Genomic DNA, 27,121 nt, shown 5'->3' with positions numbered 1-27,121 from the left:
CAGGCCTCTAGTGTTTTATAAATATTTATTGGGTGGTTTGACATAGAGGCAAATATGGAGGTGACAGTTTAGGGAGAAGAGCAATGTGTCACTGGAAGGGGTGTAAAAATCCCAAATTATTGGGTGGGGAGCAAAGAGTGTTGAGACAGTGAGGAGGCCAAATAAACCATCGAATGATGCACATGCACTCTCCATCCTAGATAATAAAGAGGTAATATGCAAATTAACCTCCACACCCTCACAAGATGGCTGCCTATGACCAGGCCGGCAGGGGGGATAGTGAGAGACAACCAAACGACCAAACAAGCAGGCTGCATGGGGCGACCAGGCCAGCAGGGGGGTTAGTGAGGGATGACCAAATGACTGAACAAGCAGGCTGCGTGGGGCAACCAGGCTGTCAGGGGGGTTAGTGAGGGATGACCAAACGACTGAACAAGCTGGCTGCGTGGGGCAACCAGGCTGACAGGAGGGCCATGAGGGGCGACTAGGCCGGCAGAGGTGGCAGTTGGGGGCGACCAGGCCGGCGGGGGGGGGGGGGGCAGTTAGGAGTGACCAGGCAGGCAGGCAGGTGAGTGGTTAGGAGGCAGTGGTCCAGGATTGTGAGAGGATGTCCGACTGCTGGTTTGAAGAAATGAACATGACTCAGAGCAGACTTCAATTTAATTCACTTAAACAGGCAGTTGGACATCCCTTGAGTAGTCCCAGATTGGAGAGAGTACAGGCTGGGCTGAGGGGACACCCCTCCCCTGGTGCACAAATATCATGCACTGGGCCTCTAGTAATTAATAAGAGCACCAGAGAAGTCAGGGTCACAGAGGTTAGTCATGGAGGGGACGTTTAACGCTGGGAGTCATCAATAATATCAAACGCAGTAGAGAAGTCACAATGGATGTAGCTGACTTGTTTTTTTCAAAAACACATGTGTGAACCTCAAAAGAGAAGTTTCTCTACAATGGGGGGTGGAGGGCAGAGAGCAGGACACAGGGAGCTGAAGTAAGAGTAGGTGGCGAAATAAGAGAAGGCAGAGGAAGTAACCCACATTTACTAGTACTGGGCATGAAGAACAGCAGCTTGAGAGGAAAGGGAAGGTTGTGTTAAGATCATCAATGGCAACCTCTTGTTTCAAAGCTATGTTCCAAATAGAGTCTCCAGGAAGGAAATCCAGGTCGGAGGGCAGATAACTGATAGATAGAAAACAACAGTGTCTTGTCTGGCTTAACTTGGAAAGAAAGTCAGGCACACCTTTACACTTCACCACTGAGTAAAAGGAAACTGATGAAAACATGGGGAATGTGGGTGAAAAGTGAGGAATCTGAGGAACTTCACATTGGTTCATTGGTCCTGATATACTCAGGGAGTTGGACTAGAAGCACAGTCATGAATTGAGAGTGAGGGATGGAATTTAAAAGCAAGAGCAACATGCACTTAGCTGGGAAAGAACCACCGGTCCCCTCTGAGTGGTATAAAACTGTATGTGCTTCTGATAGCTGATATTGTGAGGAAAATCATGCATGGTAGCTGTTACTAATCTTCAAAATGGAAAGGCAAAGACTTCTAAAAGCAACTCTTTTTCAACAGCCTACAACAGCAATTTTCAACCAGTGTGTTGCAAGAATTTTTAAAACATACAATACCCGACTATTTAGTCAGGGGCACGGACCTCTTTTCCCTTAGGTTGTCAAATGAAAAAAATGACAACAGCCAACAACACAATAGCCATCCAGTGTGAATGAATCACAATGATACCTTTTATTCTTGTCAGATCAGCAAAAAGCACATTGTTTGGTGTCACAGAACTTTAGTAATTAGTTTATGTGTGCTGTAAGATGAAAACTACGGAATTGGTTTATGTCAATTTTCGGTACATGCAGAAAATGTACAAGTCTTCAAAGACCAGCTTATGCTACATGAGAATTAAGGCACCCTAAGAAAATAGGCCAAATATTCCTAAGAGTACCAATAAGTTCTACTCTTTCATCTGGGAATCCAAACACCCTCAAGTTACCTAGCTGTAAGTAAAATTAATGATTGGAGATCAGTACCGAAGAATTATTCTGCTATTTATTCCCTGAAGGACACATTTGTTCAGCAGGAAAAAAAAATCACTAGGCAATCCACAGTGTCTAGCCACTGCCAGTGTGCTGTCCATGGCTGGGACAGTTCATCTCCCCTGTGCACTGAGTTTTGAAAATCTCCAGATCGATTACTCTCTTTCTCCAGATAAAAATCACCTAACTGATAGGGAACTAGGAGGATGCATTTCCAAAAACCGGGGAGGCCTGAAGGAAGAACTGAAGTGAATTAAATTGAAGTCTGCTCTGAGTCATGTTCATTTCTTTAAAATATGTGATTAAAAATGTTGCCAAAACACGTGTGTGTTCACAGAGATATGATAACGGTGGCTAGACTATCAGAGCTATGTACTTTCCTTATTAATATTTTCTGATTATTTCTACAAATGACCCAATTAACCGTAGAATTTAAAAATTAATAAATTAATGCTCCTTAAAGGGAAATAGGAATCCCACTCTGAGTGCTTCCTTATCTTTTGAACACTAATTAAGATGGATAAAGTAGATGCACTTGTCCTGCTGATACGATATAATTAAGCATTTCAAACTTCCCAACACTCATTAATTTGTATGTTTAAATATTCAAATGCAAACCCAGTATACTTCACCTCCAAAAAGGAGTAAAAACCACTTTTTTAAAAATAATAAAGCTACATAAAATTTTTAGTTCCTTTATTAAAATAAGTTTATTTTATTATTTTTAATAAATCTTTATTGTTGAAAGTATAACAGATGTTCCTCTTTTTCTATACAAATAAAAGGGTAATATGCTAATTAGACCAGGTCGACCGGCCATCTTCCAGATGTCCAACTTCCTTCCGGACAAAGCCATGGTGATGGGGGTCGAGGCAGAGGCAATTAGGGGTGATCAGGCAAGGAGGGGAGGGCAGTTGGGGGCAAGATCAGGTCGGCAGGGGAGGGCAGTTAGGGGTGATCAAGCAGGCAGAGGCAGTTAGGGGTGATCAGGCTAGCAGGGCAGAGCAATTAGGGGCGAGATCAGGTCAGCAGGGGAGGACAGTTAGGAACGATCAGGCAGGCAGAGAGGTTAAGGGCGATCAGGCAGGCAGGCAGAGGGGTTAGGGGCAATCAGGCAGGCAGGCAGAGGTAGTTAGGGGTGATCAGGCAGGTAGGCAGGTGAGCGGTTAGGAGCCAGGGGCCCCAGATAGCGAGAGGGATGTCCACAGGGATCGGGCCTAAAAAGGCAGTCAGACATCCCCCAAGGGGCCCCCAATTGAAGAGGGTGTAGGCTGGGCTGAGGGATTCCCGCCCCCCTGCATGAATTCTGTGCACCAGGCCACTAGTATGCATATAAGTTTTTTGACTAATCTCTTCATGGCCCCATCCCCTCCCTCAGAATAAATAACTATTAAAAGAGGTTTTCAAGCATTATTTTTGTAGCTGAATTCTTCAATATGACATTGTTCTGTTTAGAATAAAATGACCACATAAATGCTACACCAATAATAAGCCTTGCGCTGGGGTGAAGAATAGCTGTGTACATGTGTAAGGAGGGAGGGTGTGTTAGGGGCAGAGAACAGCAAACCTGCGAGCTGTACAAGGCCCACAAAATCATTTGGTCTGGCCCTGGAAGGCATATAGGGTGAGTTCATTAAATGTCTGGCCAAATACAGCAGGCGAACTTTTAAGCTGATAATTTTGTATGACCCTTGAATGATGTTTTAAATATACAAATGGCCCTTGGAAGAAAAGAAGGTTCCCCACCCCGGTAAAGTAACAAGAAATGAGCTGCTGCTTCTCATTAATAATTCCACCTGAATTAGAGTAAATTTTTCTTTAAATCATAAAAAATAGGAAACCCCTTTAATTTGATTTGTATAGGATATCTTTGTCCTACAATAGCTTATAGTCTGCAGTATGGCTGAAATGAGACTTTATCCAACAGAGTCAGTGCACTGTAGGAGCATAACTGATATTAAGGTGTTTAACTAGATATAGTAGCTAGGCCTCCGCTTTCATGCAAAACATTTGAGACAGGGTGACAACTCGATCAGCAGAGCTAGCATTCGCTTTTACTAAAAACCCCAATGCCCAAGACTCCTTATTTTAGGAATTTGTCTTTTATCAAGCCTAAATGTCTATACTCTCACCAGAAAAGACAAACTAGATGACATAAGCAATTCCTTAAAATGCATGTGTTCAATCAAAACATTCACTAATATCAGAATGACCACACCTACAAACCGTGTTAGAACTAAAATAGCCAAAGAGAGCTAATCAAATGGTTTAATTACCTCTCCATCCTCCTGCCACAATCTGATTCCAAAGGGACCAGAGTCCTCCACTTTAGGACAGGGGCCCCCGGGGTTCAGAGTAATCTCATTCAAGTAAATATTTTCAGATAAGCAGACAACCTTCAGCAGACTTGGCAAAATAAATAAACTGGTTAAATCACTTGCATGTAAAAATTCCGGGGTATAAGTTTATTCTAAGTCATCTCAATCGTTGAAAGTAACCAAATCAATCAAAGCTAGTCCGGTTCCCAAAGTAACACATATGATTACAAACTGCATGTGTTGTTGTTTATTAACGAGGTAATGCTCTACTACATTCATATGACAATATACTTTTGTAACCTGAGACAATTCTTGCTTAAAGGATTTTAGTCACTTTCAGGGTCAAGTGATCTAAATGGGTAATTGGCAGTCATCCTCCAATGAGAAAATATTATCAGAGAAGGTTCACAGACAGGTGTGGTTGTGAGTTAAAATCAGAGGAGAGATAAAGTTAATTTAGAATAAGAGCTGGAGATTTTCCTTTACCCTTCAATCCCCTACTCATAGTCCTCTAGGAATTCGGAAATGTAAATTCTCAATAAAATATATGATTTAAGAATCCTGAATTAGTGTTCCTGTAATGTAACATGTACATTATGTGTTATAATTTCCCCCCACAAATCTTGTTTCATCTCTAGACCTTAGAAACAATTCATAAACATCCTTTAGAGTTTACAATTTGCTGTAAATGCAAGTATGACTCTTATTTTCCTTCAAGAAGTGCAGCCATTCCCTTCATGGTATTTACCTCTTGCTCCTCTACCTCAATGTCGAGGAGACAGCAAGAGGGGGAAGATTTAGCCGTAACTGCAAAATAGTTACAGATGGAGGCTTCGGGACCAGACAGCATGGTTGGCATCAGGCCTCTAATGAATCCACTGCTCTGCTCCCCAGCTTCCCTCATCCAGAAACAGAAATAATATGAAGGTGTACTTCAGAGGGTCATCAAGGTCATAAAATGAGTAAATTCATGACGATATAAGGAATCAAACACTGGCGATTATTATTCGGAAGTGTACATAACATAAAAGTTCTGTCAAAGTCTAATTTTGTGTCCCCAAATCAACAAGTAAGATTTGCTTATTGTAAGTCAAATTTTAAAATAAAAATAACCTGATTCCTACTTTTTTAAGAGTTTAATATCAAATTGACACTTCTAGCTGACTAACAGATTAGGATCTATTAAGTACCTGAAATTTCCAAATAAGATGATTCAAATTCATAACTTGATTTCAGATTCTTAATGCCAATTTAAGTCAGTGGTCCTGACTTAAAACATCAGTGAGCATGAGTATCACACGGGAAGCTCATTAAATGCAGGTGAGGGGAGCACCCAGAGTTCCTGACTCACTGGGGCTCGGTTTGGTGCCCAGGAACCTGCATTTCTCATGACTTCCCAGGGGAAGCCTGCACTTTGAGAACCTTTGTTGAAGATTAACAAATACAGACACAGACCCACACAAAACTCAGAAGAAAGAAATAACCAAAACATATCTTCATAGCAAAGGCATCTACCCAAATGGTCCTCTGGTAACAGAGGAGATTACAGTTAGAAATATTTGTGTGTGTTTGTGTGCATGCATGTCCACAGCAGTATTTATACCAAAGTAATAGCAATACAAGGATCTATGAATTTAATGATATATTCCCCAACACCAAAAACTTGGTTAACAGAAAAAAAAATTGTTTCTATGTAAATTCTGTTCAAGAAAATCATAAAAGACACTTTATATAATAAGCCTGGCAAGTGGATACAACTGTTTTTCTTTCTAATGTAATTTTGGAACTTTATAATTTATAATGGGAGGAAACTGTTTTATCTACAAAAAGTTGATCCAACACAGATTTAAAATAATGACATTATTAACCAGGAAAAGAAAGGCAAAGAGCAAGAGATTTAACATCCCTAACAAGCACAGATTCTGAGTTAATGTAATTACTTTTACAGCATAATACATCATCCGACGTTGAGCACAGTATGTTTTCAGGTAAACAGCCATCTAAGAAAGCAAGCTTGCAACCTTCTCCAGGAAGCAGATTTCAAAGGCTTGGATTTATCCTCGCAGGGAAAAATACCCAAAAGAACTCATATAGCAGGAACTCTATGGCAGGTCTCAGTAAAAAGCCACAAGTTTTAAAATTGCCTTTTAAAAGATGACTTTTCACCCACCCTGCCCCACATTTCCCAAGGAAATAAAAGCAGAAGTCATAAAAGTGGACAAACGGAAACCCAGTGTCTGCATAGCTTTGAGTCCACAGCACTTGAAGGTAATTTCTGATTGTGGAGTCCTCTCTTCCGCTCATGCTCTATTTCTCTCTAGAAACCTCAAGACTTTACTGATGAGAACTCTGCAAATTCTCTACCATAAAGAGTTTTAACAACTAAGCTAAGAAATTAAAAAGGAAAATACCAGATGCCATCCTGCAGTTGAACTGACTACCACTTACTGGATACATTTAAATCCTCCAATCAACAGAGTAACCAGGTAACTTTATATCTAGAAGTATTTGACACTTTGTATTTACACTATGTATTTACACTTTGACATATGTGAACATTTTTTCACGTTTTCTTAAAATTGGAAACCTTTAGTAACCATATCAATGCAGGCACTTATTTGGGATAAAAATTAAAATATAATCCACAATAATGGTGTTAGAGATAACAATTTCATTTAAAAACTTATAGAGGACTGAAATAAAATACAAATGGTCTTACTAATTTTACATCAAGTGTGGAATTAGACTTAGATATAGAGAGAGCTGAAATTCTCCAGATCAAGAATATGTGTTAAATAAGTTGTAGTCTATGCAAAATGGGTAATCCCAAAGTAGAATTTCCAAAACTATCAAAGAATATACAACTCAAAGCAAATAGCGGTAGCAAGGAAGGTTAAAATCAGTGATCTTGTATCAATTACATATTGTTTTTGGTTTGTTTTAGGTTAAACAGGTGAGAGGTGAGGAGGTGTTGAAAACTGAAGCCATAATTGTGACAACGTGAATGAATCTTGTTTTACTTTCAATAATTAAAGGATGTAAAAAATTAATTCCACTGACATTTGGGGTATTTAGTTCTACCTTTATTTGTCATATTTAAATATTTTATATGGAATTTTTTTTAAATTTAGGTATCTGTGCTTTAACATTACCATATCTTATATTTAGGAATAATATTCTATAAACAATCAATTCCACTGTCTTTGATGAAATAAAAATGTTACAAATCTCACTTTAAATTTCAAAATTTAGATGTCAGATAACATATTCAAATGAAGTGTTAGTTTATTTACAGCTGCTTGTTGGGGTATAATAACCTATGGAACCAGACATGAGCATGGTTTTGCTTTGCTATAGTATCTACCATTATATTTGAAGCTAAAGAATGAGTCCTTATGGGCCTGACTTTTGAATAGATGCCAGCAACACAGAGGCAGAAATATCCTTCAATTATAAAGGACATTTTTCTTTCTGACTCAGTGTCTTACTTATTTAATCCTAATAGGCAATTATCAGTTATTTCTTCTTAGAATGCTTTGATGGTACAACTAAAGTAAGTGAAGTCTAGGAATAAGGTTGGTGCAGAAAGGGTGACTGAATAGAAACAAAAGAACTTTTTAAAGGCATGGAAATGAAACCGGAGAACAAAGCAGAGCCCTAATATTGCTCTTCTAGACTTCATGTATAAATATACAGATGTTTTTGCCTAAGATCAAAAATGTTTTAAGAGAGGCTAATATTCAACAAATAAAAAATACAAAGTATCCATACTTTCACATAATTCAGACCATTTTACTTTCCTAGAAGTAGAATATGATGAAATATCATGAGATTGTTTTCTTTGTTCTTACTACTTGCCACAAAAAAAATTAGAAACCTGTTTTTAAAGAAGGCTGTCCAGAAAAGTCACAGAGACAAAAGCAAAATCAGCTACTGGCACTGAAAATAACTACCTCCCCTCCCCTCCAGGTATCAAAGAGGGAACACAGCCATGGACAACTTCACCTCTCCCCCGGGGAATGGCAGCCTGTGCACCAGGGACTACCACATCACCCAGGTCCTCTTCCCGCTCCTCTACACTGTCCTGTTTTTCACTGGACTCATCACAAATAGCCTGGCAATGAGGATTTTCTTTCAAATCCGCAGTAAATCCAACTTTATTATTTTTCTTAAGAACACAGTCATTTCCGATCTTCTCATGATTCTGACTTTTCCATTCAAAATCCTCAGTGATGCCAAACTGGGAACAGGACCACTGAGAGTGTTCGTGTGCCAAGTGACCTCTGTCATATTTTACTTCACAATGTATATCAGTATTTCATTCCTAGGGCTGATAACTATCGATCGCTACCAGAAGACCACCAAGCCATTTAAAACATCCAGCCCCAACAACCTCCTGGGGGCTAAGATTCTCTCTGTTGTCATCTGGGCATTCATGTTCTTACTCTCTTTGCCTAACATGATCCTAACCAACAGGAGGCCGAGAGACAAGAATGTGAAGAAATGCTCTTTCCTCAAATCAGAGTTTGGTTTGGTCTGGCATGAAATAGTCAATTATATCTGTCAAGTCATTTTCTGGATTAATTTTTTAATTGTCATTGTATGTTATACACTCATTACAAAAGAACTATACAGGTCATACGTAAGAACAAGGGGTACTGGCAAAGTTCACAAGAAAAAGGTGAACATCAAAGTTTTCATTATCATTGCTGTATTTTTTATTTGTTTTGTTCCCTTCCATTTTGCCCGGATTCCCTACACCCTGAGCCAGACCCGGGATGTCTTTAACTGCTCTGCGGAGAATACTCTGTTCTATGTGAAGGAGAGCACGCTCTGGTTAACTTCCTTAAATGCATGCCTGGATCCATTCATCTACTTTTTCCTTTGCAAGTCCTTCAAAAATTCCTTGATGAGTATGCTGAAGTGCACCAATTCTGCAACATCTCCCCATGAAAACAGGGGGAAAGGTCAGGATGGTAGGGACCCAAGCGAAGAGACTCCAATATAAACACATTGAGGTAAGATTTCAGTCTGTTAACCAGATTGAAATATTAGTGTTTGGAACTCCTAAAAGAAAACACTATGTAAAAATATTAATACTAAGAAGCAGCTGAGTAACAATGATGCTTGAAACAATAGAAGACTACAAAAGTAATTTTCATTTACTTTTTCAGTATTAAAAGCTATTTTAAAATGTAGAAAACTAAATTAACATATAGCCGTGGAGCAAAACAAACTGTTATCCAATAACCAGGTGACATGCAAAAACCATACAGAATTCAAGAATTGAAGAGTTTTGGCAAAATAGGTAACAATATAATGATACTTACTGTAATTCTATAAATACATTATTGATCACAATATTAGTAAACTTACTATATAATCAACTGGAGAATGATAAATCTGATAAAATCTTCTGACCAAAAATTATACTTATCTATAATAATAAAAATGTAACATGCTAATTAGACCAGGCAGCCAAACGACCTTCTGGACATTCTTCCGGACATTCTTCCGGATGACCTTCTGGACAAGCGGGGCTGCAAGGGCCGAGGCAAGCCACCGCGGCTGCAAGGGCCGAGCCCCTTGCACAAATTTTGTGCATCATGCCTCTAGTTAGTTGTATATACAATTCTAGTCCCCAAACCAAATGCTGACCTATTGTGATAATCATTATAAAAATTTAAGTAAGTGGGGCACACAAAGAATAGTAACTACTAACTTATAATTATCAGCAAAGACCTAAGGGATTTATACTAATTGAAATGGTAATAGATTGGACTGAATTTTTTTTAATGTTCATTAAGATAGAAGATTAAAAACTACTTTTCCAATAAAAAGTGTAGAAATAGCAAATGAAGCCATTAAATAAAGAGGCTTTTTATAAGATATTCTAATACACACATACAAAAACAAACAAACATAATACTCCCTTAACACTAAAGAAATCAGTTTTACTAATGTTTTCTACAACTTTAGTAAATGCAATAGCATCATTAACTTATCTTTATTAACTAGCTACTAGAGACTGCACACAAGTTAATAAACATTTCCCATAGTGAGAAAAACAAATGTAATTAAGCATTTGTACAGCATAACTATCAACAGGAAAGTGATTAAAATGGTTGGATTTATGCCCTTGCTGGTTTGGGTCAGTGGTTGGGGTGTCGGCCCTCAGACTGAAGAGTCCTGGGTTCAATATTTCTCTCTCTGCCTCTCCCCCTTCTTCCCACTCTGTCTAAAAATCAATGGAAAAAAATATCCTCGGGTGAGGATTAACAACAACGACAAAATGTTTGGATTTACCTGTTTGTTATTTGTGTGTATAACAAAAAATTTACATTAAACTCTAAATCACACTTTGTTAGAAATTCTTTGTTCAAAGATATTAGATACCATGACTCACTTCCTATCTTCCCCCTACCTCAAATGTCAAACCCATTTAAGAAAGATCAGCTGCCAACACTTTTAAGACAGAACATTGAGAAAATCTTCTGAAGGTGACATCTCACATCAATTAGTTCATATGTAAATGAGAAACCAGGTCAGACTTCAAATGTAGACTGATTCCACAGAAGCCATGTTCATTATTCTTAATATAAATAAAATATACAACACACTGGGAATTAAGACTTCATTTATCTTAATTATATATGATCCTCAGAGGTGATTTTCAAGCAGAAGGCATAGATTCCAATATCTAAATATCATATGAGAAGAAATTAAAAGGCTGAATCCTATATAATAAAAGCCTAATATGCTAAGTATCTGGTCGTCTGGTTGTCTGTTCAACCAATCAAAGTGTAATATGCTAAGAATGGATTTTACATTTCAAATGTTTGTGGGGATAAAAGTTAGAAGAAGGGTAAAAGCTCATGCTGCATTAAAGTTATATGAAATTCAAGTTTCAGTGTCCATAAGGTTTTATTAGAACACAGCCACACCCACTGGGGTTTTACCTGCCGTTAACAACAGGGATAAGTAGTTGTGTTGGAGACTGCAAAGCCACAAAAGTATTTACTAGCTAGTTCTTTAAAAGACTGACAACCCCTGGACTAGAACTTTAAAAGCAGAAGAAAACCCCTACATGGGAAACAAAACAAAACAAAAACAACCCTGTCTTCAAGCACCAAGGTACTTCAGTGGCTTTGCATTGTAAACAACTGCAGTCCAGTCGCTGATCTAGGTGACCTGCTAGCTGGGAATGCCCAAAGCGGGACTACAATGATGCCAGTGGGAACTAAGCATGTGGAAACACGCTTACAAGTCTCTAAGTAAAGAGACAGCCTGACTTTTTAAAAAATGGGGAAAGGGCTTGAAAAATCAATTTCCAGGAGAAATACAAATGGGCAGTATAATATAAACACATATATATCACTGATAATCAAATAAGTATACTAAAATGACATGGCTTTTTTGTACCATGAGTTTTAGAATTGATTTATAAGTTTTTAAGCAAGGTGTTGTAGAATCCCACTCAGTGAAACTACAAATCAGTACAATCTTTCTGGAAAGCTTTTGGAAAATACCATTCTACATATTGATGCACAGTGTTTGATCCAGCATTCCACTTTTAGGGAACTTCCTATAAATATGTTGCAACAAATGCACAAAAATATATGGACATGTATATGCTCTACAGTACTGTTTTTTAATATGAGAAAAAAAATGGGAAAATAAATGGCCAACAACTTAACTAAACTATGATAACTTTATATTGTATAACATTTTTTTAAAAATTAGGGAAGTCATCATGTACTGACATAAAATAAAACAAAGATACAATATATCAATAAATGTAAATATATATGTACATGTACATATTTCCAAACCATTGGTATTATATGTAAAAGGGATTAACTTGCAATTACTATTATATGCATGTCTATATTTGAACTCTTTAAACTTTATAATAAAATTATGAAGCTGAATATTCATATAATTGTTTCAGATATTGTGAATCAATTGCCTGTTTCCAGTCATAGGTACAGACTTTCTAATGTTGAATTTAATAACAGACAAAGATTACTACATTTAACTTGAAATTACATAATTTATTTTAGCTTATTATTATCACTTTCGGTTAATCCAGTGTGGAATTTTTTAAACAATTTCATATAATCCGCGAAAGTACCATGGTATACCTTGATGGGAAGTAAAAGGTTCTTCTATGAGTACAGGAGTTCCCATTTTGACTTTCAATCCAAATAAAAGTAAATACTTCCTCATCTTTCACATATTATTTACATGGCACTGGTTACCATGTGAACAGGAACCTTTAAACTGTTAACTCTGATCCAAAGGAAAATCCCAAAGGAGACTACAAATGTAGTTATTCCCATTTTGCAGGCTTCTAATTTTTATTTTATCTTCTTTGATTCTCTTCCGATTATACTGCTTTGAACCAATTTATGTTTTCAACCTCACACCTTACTTTAAGAGAAGAAGTTTCACAAGTCCATTAACTTTATAGTTTACTGTTTCATCTCATTCATCATTCAGTTATGCCCACCTCAAAAACTCTAGAATTTGGTAAACAATTCCATGGTCACCTTATCTGTGGCTTCTAACAGCCAGGAGAGAGTAAGGCAGGCTCTGAGTGTGGGGCGTAGAGCTAGAGTCTGTGGGTTTGCAGTGGGCCTGGGCTGCATGACCTGAGGCGAAGTGCTTAACTTCTGCACTTCTGTTTTCTCATCTGTAAAATGGGACCGATCACTGCTGTAAGAATTGAATAAGATCATATTATCAACAGAGCAGCACAGCCAGTGTGATTTTATTAGTTTTGACTATATTCCCTTTTGAGTCCGATAGGATCTTATTTTTTAAAATATATTTTTATTGATTTCAAAGAGGAAGGGAGAGGGAGAGAGATAGAAACATCAAAGATGAGAGAGAATCATTGATCGGCTGCCTCCTGCATGCCCTTACTAGGGAACAAGTCTGCAACCTGGGCATGTGCCCTGACTGAGCCACACCAGCTGGGTGGATTTTAAATGTTTAGTTTATTCCCATTTGACAGGCACCTAATTTCTGAAACCTTTACTTATATCTTACTAGAGGCCCGGTGCATGAAATACTTGCATAGGTAGGGTCCCTAGGCCTGGCCAGAGATCAGGGCTGATTGGGGTCTTCCTTCCCCTGGCTGCTGGCTGCCGGCCAGGGCCTTCCTTCATTCCGTGCCACCCACTGGTGGTCAAACACCCGGTTGCTAGAACTCCTGAGGGGACAATTTGCATATTAGCCTTTCTTATATAGGATTTGATTTTTTCCTCCCGTCTTTCATGAGCTATCCCACAGTTCTACATTATATTCCACTTTCCTTTTAATTTCATTTAACAGAAAACATGCCAATACCTACCATGTCACAGGATTCATTCTCCACAGTGGGTGAATTTTCACCCATTGTATCCCTTTAACAACACAAAAAAGCAGACACCATTACTTATTTTCATATAAAGAGGAGACAATGGTTTCATAGAGAGCATAAATAACTTGCCCAGGGTCATAAGAAAAGTACGAGTTAGAATAAGGAATTAAACCCAGGCTCTCTGGCTCCTGAGGCCGTGCTCATATCTGCTCTGCTGGGCAGCCTCTCAGAGACAGTATCAAGGGCAAAATACCTCCCCCATGGGTCATGGCAACTCATGAGAACAAAGAAAGACGGCCAATGCACACTAAGCACATGGACACATAGGAATGAGTGACCTATGGAATATTTACTATGATGAAAAACTTTGAAACCTACCAACCCATTTAAAAGAATACCCTTCCGTAACTTTAGAAATAGATACCACTTGAGTTCCCCTTTTGAAAGTTTCCCACACTCTGGGATTTTGAAACTTGACCAAAATGTGATTTCCAGTTTTCACATTATGAAATGAAATTTCCCTTGTTTAAATTGAAACTATTCCAAACCTTCAATGGATTTGCCTCTGTCAGGAAATGTACACTTAATTACGTAAGTCAAATCCCTCTACTTAAAAACTAAAACTAAAAAAGTTTTGTTTGTTTTTACTCTCTAATAAAGCAAACAAAAAGATATGTTTAAATTATGTTCCATTGCATTAATGAAATCCAGAATCTGTATTTCCAAGAATCAATTTGAATGAAACACATTTTTTTTTTCAAACTGTGTCACCATAGGTTAGTTCCAAGCAAAATTATCAGGCATCCCATTGCCTCATATTTCAAAATGTCTGGTCGGTTATAGAGTTTTATTCTCAGAATCCCAAGCCAAGTCATCGAAAAATTCTCAATCAACCAACCCGACAGTCTACTCCAGCTCTGTGGTTAAACTTGTTGCACAAAATATGAAGTGAAACTCACCATGGAGAACTCCACATTCCCTCATAAGATCTCTAAATTTCCTCTTTCCCTTTACCTATCTGGCAAGACAACATTTGTATTATAGATTTTTGTCTATACAAAAGCAGCAATTAGCCTGGACAGCATGGCTCAGTGGATAGAGCCTGGGGACTGAAGGGTCCCGGGTTCGATTCCTGATCAGGGCACATGCCCGGGTTGTGGGCTCAATGCCCAGTGTGAGGTGTGCAGGAGGCAGCCAACCAATGATTCTCTCTCATCACTGATGTTTCTCTCTCCCCTTCTCCTTTCCTCTCTGAAATAAATAAAAATATATTTTTTAAAAAACAGCAATTACTCTTTCAAACTTGAAGAGATCTTAAAGAAAAAAAATTTGTAGACCTTGGCCCAAGATTGATTGATGGATAAAATTCCTGAAGTCTATAGCACTTCGCATATAACATGAAATACAGAGAAGATTTCCAAAAATGGTTTTCTAATAAATGAGAACGTATGTCGCCATTTAAATCTATAATTCCCACACCAGAGCAGTGAGTGACTAAAATTTTTCAGCCAGCACTATTCCAGGCCCGCACTTGGTCCTCCCAGCAAGACCACAGGGTGTACACCATTACTAAACCCGTCACACAGAGGACACTGCAGCACAGAGCCGTCCAACCAGCTGTCTGTGACCTGGTACACAGTAACTGGCGAGTGTGGGATTCTGACTCCAAAAACCTGGATCTATTAGCCCTTAGCCCTTAGCAAATATGTCATTTTCTCTTTCAGAGATGGAAAGACAAAAAGACTAAGATAAATGTTTATAGAAACAAACAGGCCATCATACTGAACACAAATTTCTGGGGAAAACAGTCTAGAAGGATGCAGATAATGATTCTACCTGATTTTAGAGTCAACTATTACACTTTGTTGTAATTTGGGGCTATTTTCTTTATCTTTCTGCCTCCCATTACTATATACAAGAGGCACTCAAAAATTTCATTAAACAAGTAGGTAAACAAGATTAAGCTGCAGGAAAGTTACACTATGCGAAAATATAAAGAAACTGCAACTAATTTATGCAAGTCATAGTAGATGAAGAGTACATAACTTTGAAATAAGAGATTTCTTATTAGAAAATCCTCCAAAGGTCTGAATGTGAAGAGATTCCAATGGATCACATTACACGTGAAATGAGGAAGGAAAGCAGGTTTAAGAAAGCAGAAGGGCTTGCTTCACACGCTCTTCGTGGGCTGATCTAATGACTGCACCAAGCAGGAGACAGCCAGCAAGCCTCCTCGCAAACAAAGGTGAGTTTCAATTTTTATTATAAGTGTGCTTGCTTATAAATGGTAGACTATACTCAAGGCGGGAAATGCTTTAAGGTTAATATTCTACAAACTAGATTAGGAGCATAAACAATTATATAATGTACAGTAATCTGACATCAATTAGTACCTCTTAAATGGGGTTTTGTTTTACTGCCATAGTAAGAGTAGCATTTGTGAATCGGGTAGGACCTGTTATTTGGATTTCATAATGTTGAGAGTAATGGTAATGTTACAAGTACCAAAACCGTATTATGTACTTTAAAAATCCTAAACAAACTGTGTCTTCTCCACCGATCTACTGAATGTGATAATGTTCATACAGAAGGTATTATTATGCTACAAACCTAAAGTCTGTTTTTTCTAAAAGTAGCATTTTTAAATCATGAAAGGCTTTGTTTTACTGTGTGTCTGTGTGTTTATTTGTAACAGCTGACACTGGAAATCATGAACGCCACAGCGACGAAGGGCTTCAATGGGTCTGAGCAGTGCCCCAGGGACACGCGGATAGCACAGCTGGTGTTCCCAGCCATTTACACCATTGTTTTCCTCACCAGTATCTCGCTGAACACTCTGGCCCTGTGGGTGTTCATTCACATTCCCAGCTCCTCCACCTTCATCGTTTACCTCAAAAGTACTCTGGTGGCCGACTTGGTAATGACACTCATGCTTCCATTTAAAATCCTCTCCGATTCACACCTGGGACCCTGGCAACTCAGAGCCTTCGTGTGTCGCTTCTCTGCTGTCATCTTCTATGAGACCATGTACGTGGGCATCATTCTGCTGGGCCTCATCGCCTTTGACAGATTCCTCAAGATCATCAGACCTTTTGGAAAATTCTTTGTACAAAAACCCACTTTTGCAAAAACAGTCTCAACCTTTGTCTGGTTCCTTTTGTTCCTCATCTCTCTGCCAAACATGATCTTAAGCAACCAGAAGATGACACCGACAACTGTGAAAAAGTGTGCCTCCTTAAAGAGCCCTCTGGGGTTGAAGTGGCACCAAGCAGTGAATTACATATCCCAGTTCATTTTCTGGATGGTTTTTGCCTTAATGCTTCTGTTTTATGTGGTCATTGCAAAAAAAGTATATGATTCTTACAGAAAGTCGAAAAGTAAGGACAGCAAAAACAACAAGAAGCTGGAAGGTAAAGTGTTTATTGTTGTAGCTGTCTTCTTTCTGTGTTTTGCTCCATTTCATTTTGCCAGAGTTCCATATACTCAGAGTCAAACCAACAGCAAGACTAACTGTAGATTGCAACAACAACTGTTTATTGCTAAAGAAACAACTCTCTTGTTGGCTGCAACAAACATCTGTATGGATCCCTTAATATATATTTTTTTATGTAAAAATTTCACAAGAAGGTTATTATGCATGAGAGGAAGAAAGCCTACAGCATCAACCCAAGACAATCATACCAGTCAGACAGACAATATAACCCTAAACTGATGACTTTATCATGGCTCACTTCTATTTATGGACTAGATTTCAAAAGACAATTTATTTGGAAATAACATTTAAGCAATAAAAAGGGATTAAAATAAATGTTTTCTTACATTTTATTATCCTGATATACAAAAAGGATTATGTAAATTTAATTCCACATAGATGTATTCATAAGCAGAATGAAGTATCATTAAGAGAATGCAACAGAAAGCAAGTGGCCACTAGAGGTCATCTTTTCTAGAACATTCACTTACATTTTGGAATAGATTTATTGTGGATAAATGTGTATTCCAAAAAACCTCCCCTCCAAAACACCTTCTCACATTGTTTTACGCACATAATTCAAACAGCACTCCGACTTTGTATTCCAAAAATGTTGATACTTGCTGAATTTTTGGGAAAAAACAAAACCACCTTGAAAGTCCTTCGGTGAAGCTGAAACTTAGGGGTTGAAAGGGATGCCACATATGAAGCATCTGGGGAGCTGTAGGTGGTCAAAGGCCTTTGAAAGTTCCTCACAGTTACAAAGAGCCTTTTCCATGTTATTCCAACTCAACATAGGAGGCACGGGAACCATAATTAAGCCACACGAAACACTGTGCTATAATACTTTGCTCACATGCCAAGAGCATACAATTCAAGGACAAAAATACTGTATTCTTCTTCTTTAGCATTTTCCTCTACCCAGCAAATCCGCTAATGGTGGTTGAATATGCCACCTACTTAGTTAGCAAAGCCTTCCTGGGCAACAACCTCTATCCTCCTGCCTCCCACTCTGGTTAAAAATAATTGCTTCTCCAACTGTTTGGGTATGTTTTAGGGCCTTCATTGCATATGTCCCTTTACCAGTTCACTGTACTCTTGACTGCATCCCCTAAAGATGGTTAGGATTCTCTAAGAAAAATGTGTTTTGAAGACAGAAAATGTCATTTTTTATTGGTAAATCCCACAATACTTCCCACTGACCTTGGGTTACAAATGTTTTATATAGAATATGTCAAAATATTATGCTATTCTTGGTACATACATAGATGAAACTGCTGGCCCACAACCAGTAACATCCATACTGGGATATTTTTCAAAGGATGGAGCCCTACTTGGACTTATTTACCTCCGCATGTTTTTCCTAAATACCTTTGTGGTTCAAAAAAAACTACAAAATGGGTATCTGGTATTGTAGATGCCAACTTAAAACTTCCAGAGAGAATGCACAAATGAATGCTCACGCTCTGTGAATGTGCCTCCAGCTCCAGCGTTATCATCGGAAGGTGAATTTCAGGCCTCTTCCTACGCCCTCAAGGGCACTGAGGCCCTGGAACCTACCCACCACTCTGGCCTCATCGCCTCGCTGCTTTTCCATCCCTGGAATTTCACACTCTTCTATAAACCTGAACATGCCAGGCTTTTTTGCCCCTGTGCCATTGCACATGTAAATTTACCTCTGACTCACCAAGAAAACTTTTTTTTTCCCCTTTATTTTTATTGTTGACATTATTACAGATGTCTAGCATATCACATATTTATGGAAGAAATATTCCCCCTTTCTGTGATCTAGCTGTGCACACTTTCACGGGGTTGGACCTGAGATATCGGCTGGGATACTTACAGAGGAAGAGCTTCTTCCTGAATGCAATATTTATTTATTTGGTTTTTTTTATTATTTTTTTTTTTAGTTTTATTGCTTAATTCTTATCCCTCCCTAAAATCCTGCATTGCCATCACCTAGTCCATGAAATATGATCTGGCCAACCTCCCACCACCATCTCAAACTCAATCCCTCCCTGTCTGTCATGCCTCAACTGCTGATCTCACACTGCATTGTGATGACTCCTCCTGCAGGCACCTACTGTTTAAGTAACCTACATGTACTTCTGAAGCAGAGATTGTGCCTCATTGTGCAATCAATAAAGGTTTGATAATAAACCAAACTGGTTTTATTTTTACATACTAGAAAAGCAAAAGGAAAATCCATTTTCACTGATGTTTTCATTATCAAAAGATGATAAACATCTCTTGAAAGCTCTTTTCAGTTGAGTTCCTACAGCTTCGACACAGGGGACGGGAAAGTGGGGATGTTCTTGGGTTCTCTACTGAGTGCTCATGAAAAAAGCAGGATTACTAAATAGCACATGCATAGCTTGAGGGCTGATGTCTATCAACATATCAGTTTGAAACTATTGGTAAAATGCTCCAGTTATGTACTGTTGGTTTCGGGTAAGTAACTGCAGTCTATTACAATATCCCAAACTCTCCTTTTACAAAGTGCTCTTGAAGTCTGATTTTCATTCTCTCAAATAAAAGAATTAGATCACGGTAACTGTTAGTGATGTCACTAAATGCACAGTACTTTTACTGAATACATTACATATTCATGAGTAGACTCTAATACAGTTTTATAAAAAACTGCATCTAGATAATGTATACAATTTTTACAAAGGTCTTTCAAGATAAAATTTCAATAGTAAATCTGTCCTCCATAAACACAAATATTTAATTTTATTGCAATAACATCATAATCAAAAGTGGAGTAAATGGTGTGTAGAATAATCTAACAAGAACTTAGAGAAAAGGCATAGTAGAGCCATCTTAAAATCATACAAAATGCAAAGCAACTATTTGAGAACAAATTCCCAAACTGGCATAAAAATACTAAGTTATGGAATACTTATAGAATGGGATGCTATACCACAGCCATTAATGACACACAAAAGAGAATGTTGTTTTTGTGTGTGTGTGTGGTTCTTTTTTTTTTAAAAAAAAGTAGCTTTGATATAGTGTGTGAGCTTAGAGCACAATTAAGGGCTTTTGTGAAAAGTGAAATATAACTGTTATTACTGGAAAAGGTCTTCTGACTATCCCTGGGGCAGGCAAAGGGTGAAAGGGTATTGCCTCATACTGAAGAATTCTTGAGAAACCAAGAAAATTTACTGTAAATGAGAGAGGAGAAGGCAGACAAGCAGTGAGAACTCCCAAATCACAGAAGTTAGATGGCCAGTGTAAAGTTATTAATTAGAATCTTAAAAGAATTATTCAACAATGGAATACTATGCTATGGTAAAAAAGAAGGAGTTCTTACCATTTGCAACAGCACGGATGGAACTGGAGAGCATTACGCTAAGTAAAATATGCCAGTCAGAGAAAGATAAATATCACATGATCTTACTCATTTATGGAATATAATGAACAACATAATCTGATGAACAAAAACAGATCCAGAGAAAGAGAAGCATTGATCAGACCGTCAAACATCAGAGGTAAGGCAGGGGAAGGTGAGGGTAAGAGGGAGAGATCAACCAAAGGTCTTATATGCATGCATATAGGCCTAACCAATGGACACAGACAACAGGGGGGTGAGGGCATAAGTGGTGGGGTAATGTGGGGATAAGGACACATCCTATCTAATAAAAGAGAAACATGGTAATTAGCGTACGACCGCTACCCTTCCCATTGGCTAATCAGGGCGATATGCAAATTAACTGCCAGCCAAGATGGTGGCCGACAGCCAGGCAGCTGGAAGCGAACATGAGGCTTGCTTGCTTCAGTGACGGAGGACTCCAACGTTCCCCGCCTGCCGCTGCCGGCCTCTGAGCTGCAACTCTAAGCAACTATGTTACAAATATAGAAGCTAAACAAAACCCCAGAAACCTGCTTTAGTCGCTGGGCTTCAGCCAGCAGGATCGCAACATTGTTTCAAATACAGAAGGTAAACAAAGGCCAGAAACCTGCTTTCAGCAGTGGAGGCCTAAGAGCTGGAGCCTCAGAGCTAAAGCTGGCGCAGAATAAAAAAAAAGAAAACAAGGAGCGGTTGGGAGCTTCAGTCACCCGCCAGCCTGAAAACAGCCCTCAGCCCATCACCCAGTGGGGGGCTGGCACCCTAATGGGGACCCCCACCCTGAAGGGTGTGTGACCAGCTGCAAACAGCCATCATCCCCTCATCCAGGCTGGCCAGGCACCCCAGTGGGGACCCCCACCCTGATCCAGGACAGCCTTCAGGGCAAACCAGCCGGCCCCCACCCGTGCACCAGGCCTCTATCCTATATAGCAGTGATTCCCAAAGTGGGCACTACCACCCCCTGGTGGGCGCTGCAGCGATCCAGGGGGGCAGTGATGGCCACAGGTGCATTTGTTTTAACTTTTTTTGTATTACCTTTCTCTTCTGAGTTCAATAAATAGTTTCATAATTTCAAACTTCAATGTTTCTAATTTACACCTTTCTTTACTATATTTTACGAAAAAGGTAGAAACATTAATACATATATCTTTCTGTTTAATTGCTATTAAAATTTTAAAAATATTAATTTCCAGGGAGCACTGAGTAATATTTTTTCTGGAAAGGGGGCGGTAGGCCAAATAAGTTTGGGAACCACTGCTATATAGTAAAAGAGTAATATGCCTCCCAGCACCGGGATCAGCGGAGCTGCGAGGCATCCCAGCACTGGGATCAGTGTGACAGGGGGCAGCGCCCAAACCCCCTGATTGCCCTGTGGCTCTGTGTGTGACAGGGGGCGGGGCCACAACCTCCCTATCCGCCCTGCTCTGTTCGTGACAGGGGAAGGCGCCCCAACCCCCTGATCGGCCCTGCTCTGTGTGTGACAGGGGGTGGTATCCCAACTCCCCTATCGGCCCTACTCTGTGAGTGACAGGGGGGAGCTCCCCAACCCCCTGATGGGCCCTGCTCTGTGCGTGACAGGGGGGAGCTCCCCAACCCCCTGATCAACCCTGCTCTGTGCGTGACAGGGTACGGAGCCCCAACCCCCCTGATGGGCCCTGCTCTGTGAGTGACAGGGGGCAGCGCCCCAACCCCCTGATTGGCCCTGCTCTGTGCGTGACAGGGGGTGGCGCCGCAACCTGCCCATCGACCCTGCCTTGAGTGTGACAGGGGGCGGTGCCCCAACCCCCCAATCAGCCCTACCCTGAGAGTGACAGAGGGTGGCATCGCAACCTCCCAATCCGCCCTGCTCTGTGCATGACAGGGGCGGCACCCCAACTCCCCAATCAGCCCTGCTCTGAGCCCGACCGGGGGCTGCACCTAGGGATTGGGCCTGCCCTCTGCCACCCGGGAGCAGGCCTAAGCCAGCAGGTCGTTATCTCCCGAGGGGTCCCAGACTTCGAGAGGGCACAGGCCGGGCTGAGGGACCCCTCCCTTCCCCCCGAGTGCACAAATTTTTGTGCACCGGGCCTCTAGTATGTAATAACTTAATCAATAAAAAAATTTTAAAAAAGAATTATTCAATCTTTTCAAAACCATCACTTTATGTATTTCATATCCATTTAAAAGAAGCTCCTTCCATAACTTTCTTTCTCAAAATGCCTGGAGTTTACCTCCAGGTAAACTCATTCCTCCAGCAGGTTAAAAGGTCAAAGTTCACATAACTCTTAACAGAGCAAGCCTCTAGAGCAGAGGCTCTCAACCTTGGCTGGACATTAGAATCTCCTGGGAATCTTTTTAAAATGCTGATTTCTGGGCCTCATTCTCCAGAAATTCTGTTTCTTTGTTACTAATGTTGTGCCCCCCCTCTCCCCCGCCCATAACAAAGAAACAGAATTTCCGGAGGATGAGGCCCAGAAATCAGGATTTTCAAAAGATTCCCAGGTGATTCTATTGTGCAGCCAAGATTGAGAACCTCTGCTCTAGAGGAAGAACCCACTCCCTACCGGTCTAATGCCTCAGGGAGCATAGCTAGGAGACAGCAGGGAGCATAGCTAAGGAAAGTGTGGAACTCACAAACCATTTAAAGGGCCCAGAAACAAAACCCACTATTTTAAAATTTACATGAAACCAAAAACAGACAATATGAATAGAGAACACTTGTGTTCAAACCAAAGTAGTCCTCAAACTTTACTTGGTACCAGAATCAGCTGAAGGGATTCTTAAAGACACTAATAGGCCCACCCCTGAGTTTCTGATTCAGTAGGTCAAGGGTGAGGGCTGAGCACGAGCTGCCAGGGGCACTGAAGCTATGGATTGGGACACTCGTGAAGAAGCACTGAGATAAATGTTCCCTGAGGTTCATACTTCCGTCCAGACTGATTTACACACAGCCATCTTGAGCAAGAATGTCCAAGAGAGGCATCTGTCAACAGGAAACACAAAATTGTTATTAAGAGACTGGGGCAGATATAAGGTGGCCGGCCAGAGTAAGGACTAGGCTACCTTAAAAGTCCATACCCTACTGTGGGGGCATCTACTATCCAGTGCCAACTGCTGGCACAGAAGGGATTTGGAGTCCAGGGTGCCTAACTAGTAGCAATAACAGTAGTAAAACTAGCATCAGTGACAACAAAAGCAAAAGCTACACACATTACTTACTACTTACTGTGTACCAAGAGCTTTAACTATATTGTTCCATTTAATAATACCAGGAAGCCTATAAAGTGAAATTATTATCTCCATTTTAGAGATAAAGAAGTTGAGAAACAGAGGTTAAGCAATGTGCATGGGGTCACCCGGCATATAAAGAGCAGGGCTAGAGCTCTAATTCAGATTCTTGCCTCTAAACTCATACTCTTAAACACTATATTTATAATTTCAAATCTTCTAATGTTCTCAAGAGAATTCATAAATCCAGTCTCCTATATTTTCTGTGATTTTCAAAATTTCCGTAGCCACCCCCATATTCTCTGACCCTACAAAAACAACGCAGTATTCTTGTGTGGGCCATAACTAGCCCAGGTGCCGCCAGCTAATTAGGCCTGACCTAGAAGCTACCAGAACCTCCGAGGACCTCACCAGGCAGCGTGGCTTGTTTACTGAACACTTGCTGTGGCTGACACCATGCTCTGCACTTGATAAAGATTACTACTTCGCTATCTTTCACTGCAACACTACAGGACAGATGTTACAGGACTCCTTGTTGAGGGAGAAAAGAAAAGAAGTCTCAGGACAATGTAAAAGATACCTCGTCTACAGTGCCTGTGGCAAAACCAGCAAAGCAGAGGCTCTGCTCTACCACGTGACAGTTAGGACAAGCTGCATGCCTCCAGGGTTGACATTGGGCCCCAGCAGTGAGAATGGTAAGGAGGTGGCACCTGCAGAGGGAGGAAGAGGTCTCAACACAAATGAACTTCAGTAACCTCAGGGGTATGAATGGTTCGTGGACCCTATAAGTACTTTGGGCGGCCCTCTAGCACTGAGAGTTCTTGAAAGGAGTAAAGTCCCACATAGAGATTCATGGGTTCATCTGGTTATTCTTCTTCGTGCACTTCTCCGTGGAAGCCGCAGCTGGTCAGGCACACAGGCCACAGTTAATCGAATGTGGTAAGCTGTATGAGAGCCGTAATTAACTCACCACAGGAGCTCAGAGGAAAGGGGACCTGAATGCAAATGAAGAAACTGAGGAAGGGCTCGCAGAAAATGGAAATGTGAGCTGAACCTTAAAGGAGAAAACCAAGCACCCAAAAGGGAGCACTGGGCAGAGAGCAGTATTGTGCAAGGCTCGGGCCGAGGAGGGCATTGTGCTGTGGCCGGATCGTGAGGGGCTTTGGGGGTCTGAGGCTGCAGCATGGGAATTAGACGATGAGCCTGGACAGAGCGCACATCCTGCTGTGGCATTTCTCTAACCACTGAAGGTTTCTGAAGTGAAGCATTATGTCCTAGAAGAACATCAATTTGTCAGCAATAGGATGATTCTGGGTTGAAGAACAGCCACTGAGGTCAGGAGATCAACTGAAAAGGTCTTGCACCTATACAGGCAACAGCCCAGGGAAAATTGGACATGGGCCTCAGTGACATGTTCAGAAAGGTTTTGAGTCCAAGACCCCTAGAGAACAGATTATACGTTAACTGTGATTAACATGTATTCTCAGTGGGGCCATAATCTCCATCTCAACCACCCCCAATTGAATGGTATTGCTCTGGAGATCACGAGCTTGGGTGATGTGCTGGATCATGAAGAAGACCAAGAAGCAGGGTCTGGGTATGTTGTATGTGAAACACAGTGAGAGAGCGAGGTCAAGAGGACAAAAGCTGGACAGAGGAGTGCAAAATATAGATCCAGGGCTCTGAAGACACGGCTAGATTTGAGGCCAGGTGAAATTTTTCTAAGACCGGGAGAGAATAAGGAATGAGCTGAGTACTTCAGAGGCCATGTTACCCAAATCCCATGGACAGAGGCAAGAGGATCTGGGGGAAGTGCCTGGGACTGGGATGGGGGTGGGATTGGTGGGTTAAAACAAGAAACAGAAGGTCCGGTGTACTGGAAGCCAAGGAGCAAGAGAGATTCAGGAGAAAGCTATAGTCTGCAGAACCACACACTGTGGAAAGGTCAAGTGTGTTGATGTAGAACTCTGAGGTCAGTGGTAATTTTAAGGAGGAGGTGGGGTAGAGCCCCAGTTTGTAAAAGGAAATGAGGAGCTACAAGCAACACTCAACTTGCCATAAAGGACAAGTCAGTTTCAAAGAGTTCCAAGGAAGAAAAACAACAGTTGTATTACTCTAACTTTCCCTAAGGGTGTCTAAGACCAGGAGAGCAGCTCTCCTGTGTTTCCTGTGCAGTGCAGTTACAATGCACCACGGGAATGAGCAAACGAAGCAGAGGTGCAAACCCAATGGTGGGAGTAGCCACGTGACCGAGAGAAACTAGCGTGGGTCAGCTGGGCACTGCATTCAGGTAGTGTGCCGACATTTCAGACTCCACATTACCTGGGTTTCTGAGTTCCAGCCTCCCATTCATTCCAGTATAAAGTACTTATAGAAAAAGTGGAGTGGGTGGGAGATGAGACACCAAGTGGTAGGGATGCAAGCTGAAAACACGGGGAGGAGTGACAAAAAAAAGAAAGATAAAAGCAAGAATAGAGAAAGAAAACGGAATTCGAGACTTACAGTAAGTAGGTAAACTAGTGTTTTGAAAAAATTCCATACTTCACTTAGCATGTGAATTTTTGTCACTGCTGCAATAAAACTCACGGTCACAAACGTGACACCCGGGGTTCAGAACTGGAATGCCTACCTTTATTTTTTCAATTCAGCATCAATATTAGATGGGTGTATATGATCTTAAGTAGCCATAGTCATCTTAAGAAATTACACCTCATGCAAAACTGATTACTTTTTTAGTTTAAAATATTAGCCTTTTGCTTTAAAATTACATCACATTACTCTGTACTTTTACCCTTTTTATTCTATTTAGCTCTGAACTATAGAGAATGAAGCATTGACCTGAATGCAGTGCCCAGCTGAGACCACTCCCTCCCCCCACATATTTGGCCTCAGATTTTACACTTTCCCATATTTTCAGATAGTCTGAATAAGCCAGTCCTAGCTTCCTTCTTTTCAGCAGAGAAAGCTATAAAGAAAGAATAAAGAGTATTTCAAGCAATCATTGGATCACCATTAAAGGAAACCCAAGAGCTTACTAAGGGCTGCCAAAATATTATAGAATTACTTAACTTTGTAGTTGAGAAGTCTTTTCAATTTTTAATCATTCCAACTTTACATTCAGACAGGCACACCCATTCATTCACTGATTCACTCTCCCTCTCCCTTCTGACCAAATAAAAACACAAAACAAAAGCTACTATTCTAACTACCCTGTACATTTAAGTTCTACAATCTTATAAGGTAGCCATTCCCATGCTTATTTTTCAGAAGAAGAAATTGAGGCTCAGATATATTAATGACTTGCTCAAAGTAAAAAAAAAGCTGTTAAGCGGAGAGGTTGAAATCCACATTGGAGTCTAT

The 27,121-nt window shown here is 40.3% G+C and overlaps 3 protein-coding genes across 4 annotated transcripts in view; 2 read left to right on the top strand and 1 right to left on the bottom strand.

Annotated features, from left to right (window-relative positions):
* The window catches only part of P2RY12 (purinergic receptor P2Y12), a 52,357-nt gene extending 40,142 nt beyond the window's left edge, over positions 1 to 12,215 (top strand). Inside the window, exons 2-3 of one of the 2 annotated variants that reach the window (XM_036350506.1) lie at positions 6,688 to 6,852; positions 8,336 to 12,215. In XM_036350506.1, coding sequence (XP_036206399.1) covers positions 8,358 to 9,374 — 1,017 coding nt within the window. In that variant the 5' untranslated portion in view covers positions 6,688 to 6,852; positions 8,336 to 8,357 and the 3' untranslated portion in view covers positions 9,375 to 12,215. The remainder of the gene's footprint in view (positions 1 to 6,687; positions 6,853 to 8,335) is intronic. The other variant, XM_036350505.1, reaches the window with a different exon arrangement.
* The window catches only part of MED12L (mediator complex subunit 12L), a 423,259-nt gene that overhangs the window by 98,464 nt on the left and 297,674 nt on the right, over positions 1 to 27,121 (bottom strand). The window contains exon 18 of the mRNA XM_036350497.1: positions 13,725 to 13,776. Within this exon, the coding sequence (XP_036206390.1) occupies positions 13,725 to 13,776 (52 nt within the window). The remainder of the gene's footprint in view (positions 1 to 13,724; positions 13,777 to 27,121) is intronic.
* On the top strand, positions 8,337 to 19,380 carry P2RY13 (purinergic receptor P2Y13). The gene is made up of 3 exons (XM_036350507.1): positions 8,337 to 8,423; positions 15,819 to 15,978; positions 16,429 to 19,380. The coding sequence occupies exon 3, from the start codon at positions 16,444 to 16,446 to the stop codon at positions 17,443 to 17,445; it is 1,002 nt and encodes a 333-aa protein (XP_036206400.1). The 5' UTR covers positions 8,337 to 8,423; positions 15,819 to 15,978; positions 16,429 to 16,443; the 3' UTR covers positions 17,446 to 19,380.

This window comes from Myotis myotis, unplaced genomic scaffold (genome assembly GCF_014108235.1).
Source record: "Myotis myotis isolate mMyoMyo1 unplaced genomic scaffold, mMyoMyo1.p scaffold_m19_p_2, whole genome shotgun sequence".
Taxonomy (NCBI): domain Eukaryota; kingdom Metazoa; phylum Chordata; class Mammalia; order Chiroptera; family Vespertilionidae; genus Myotis; species Myotis myotis.
The sequence above is the reverse complement of the archived record's forward strand: the minus strand, read 5'-3'. Positions and strand labels throughout refer to the sequence as shown.

What these genes read in the sequence shown, in the direction of transcription:
- P2RY13 (XM_036350507.1), top strand. Translation starts at nt 16,444, where the DNA reads ATGAACGCCACAGCGACGAAGGGCTTCAATGGGTCTGAGCAGTGCCCC.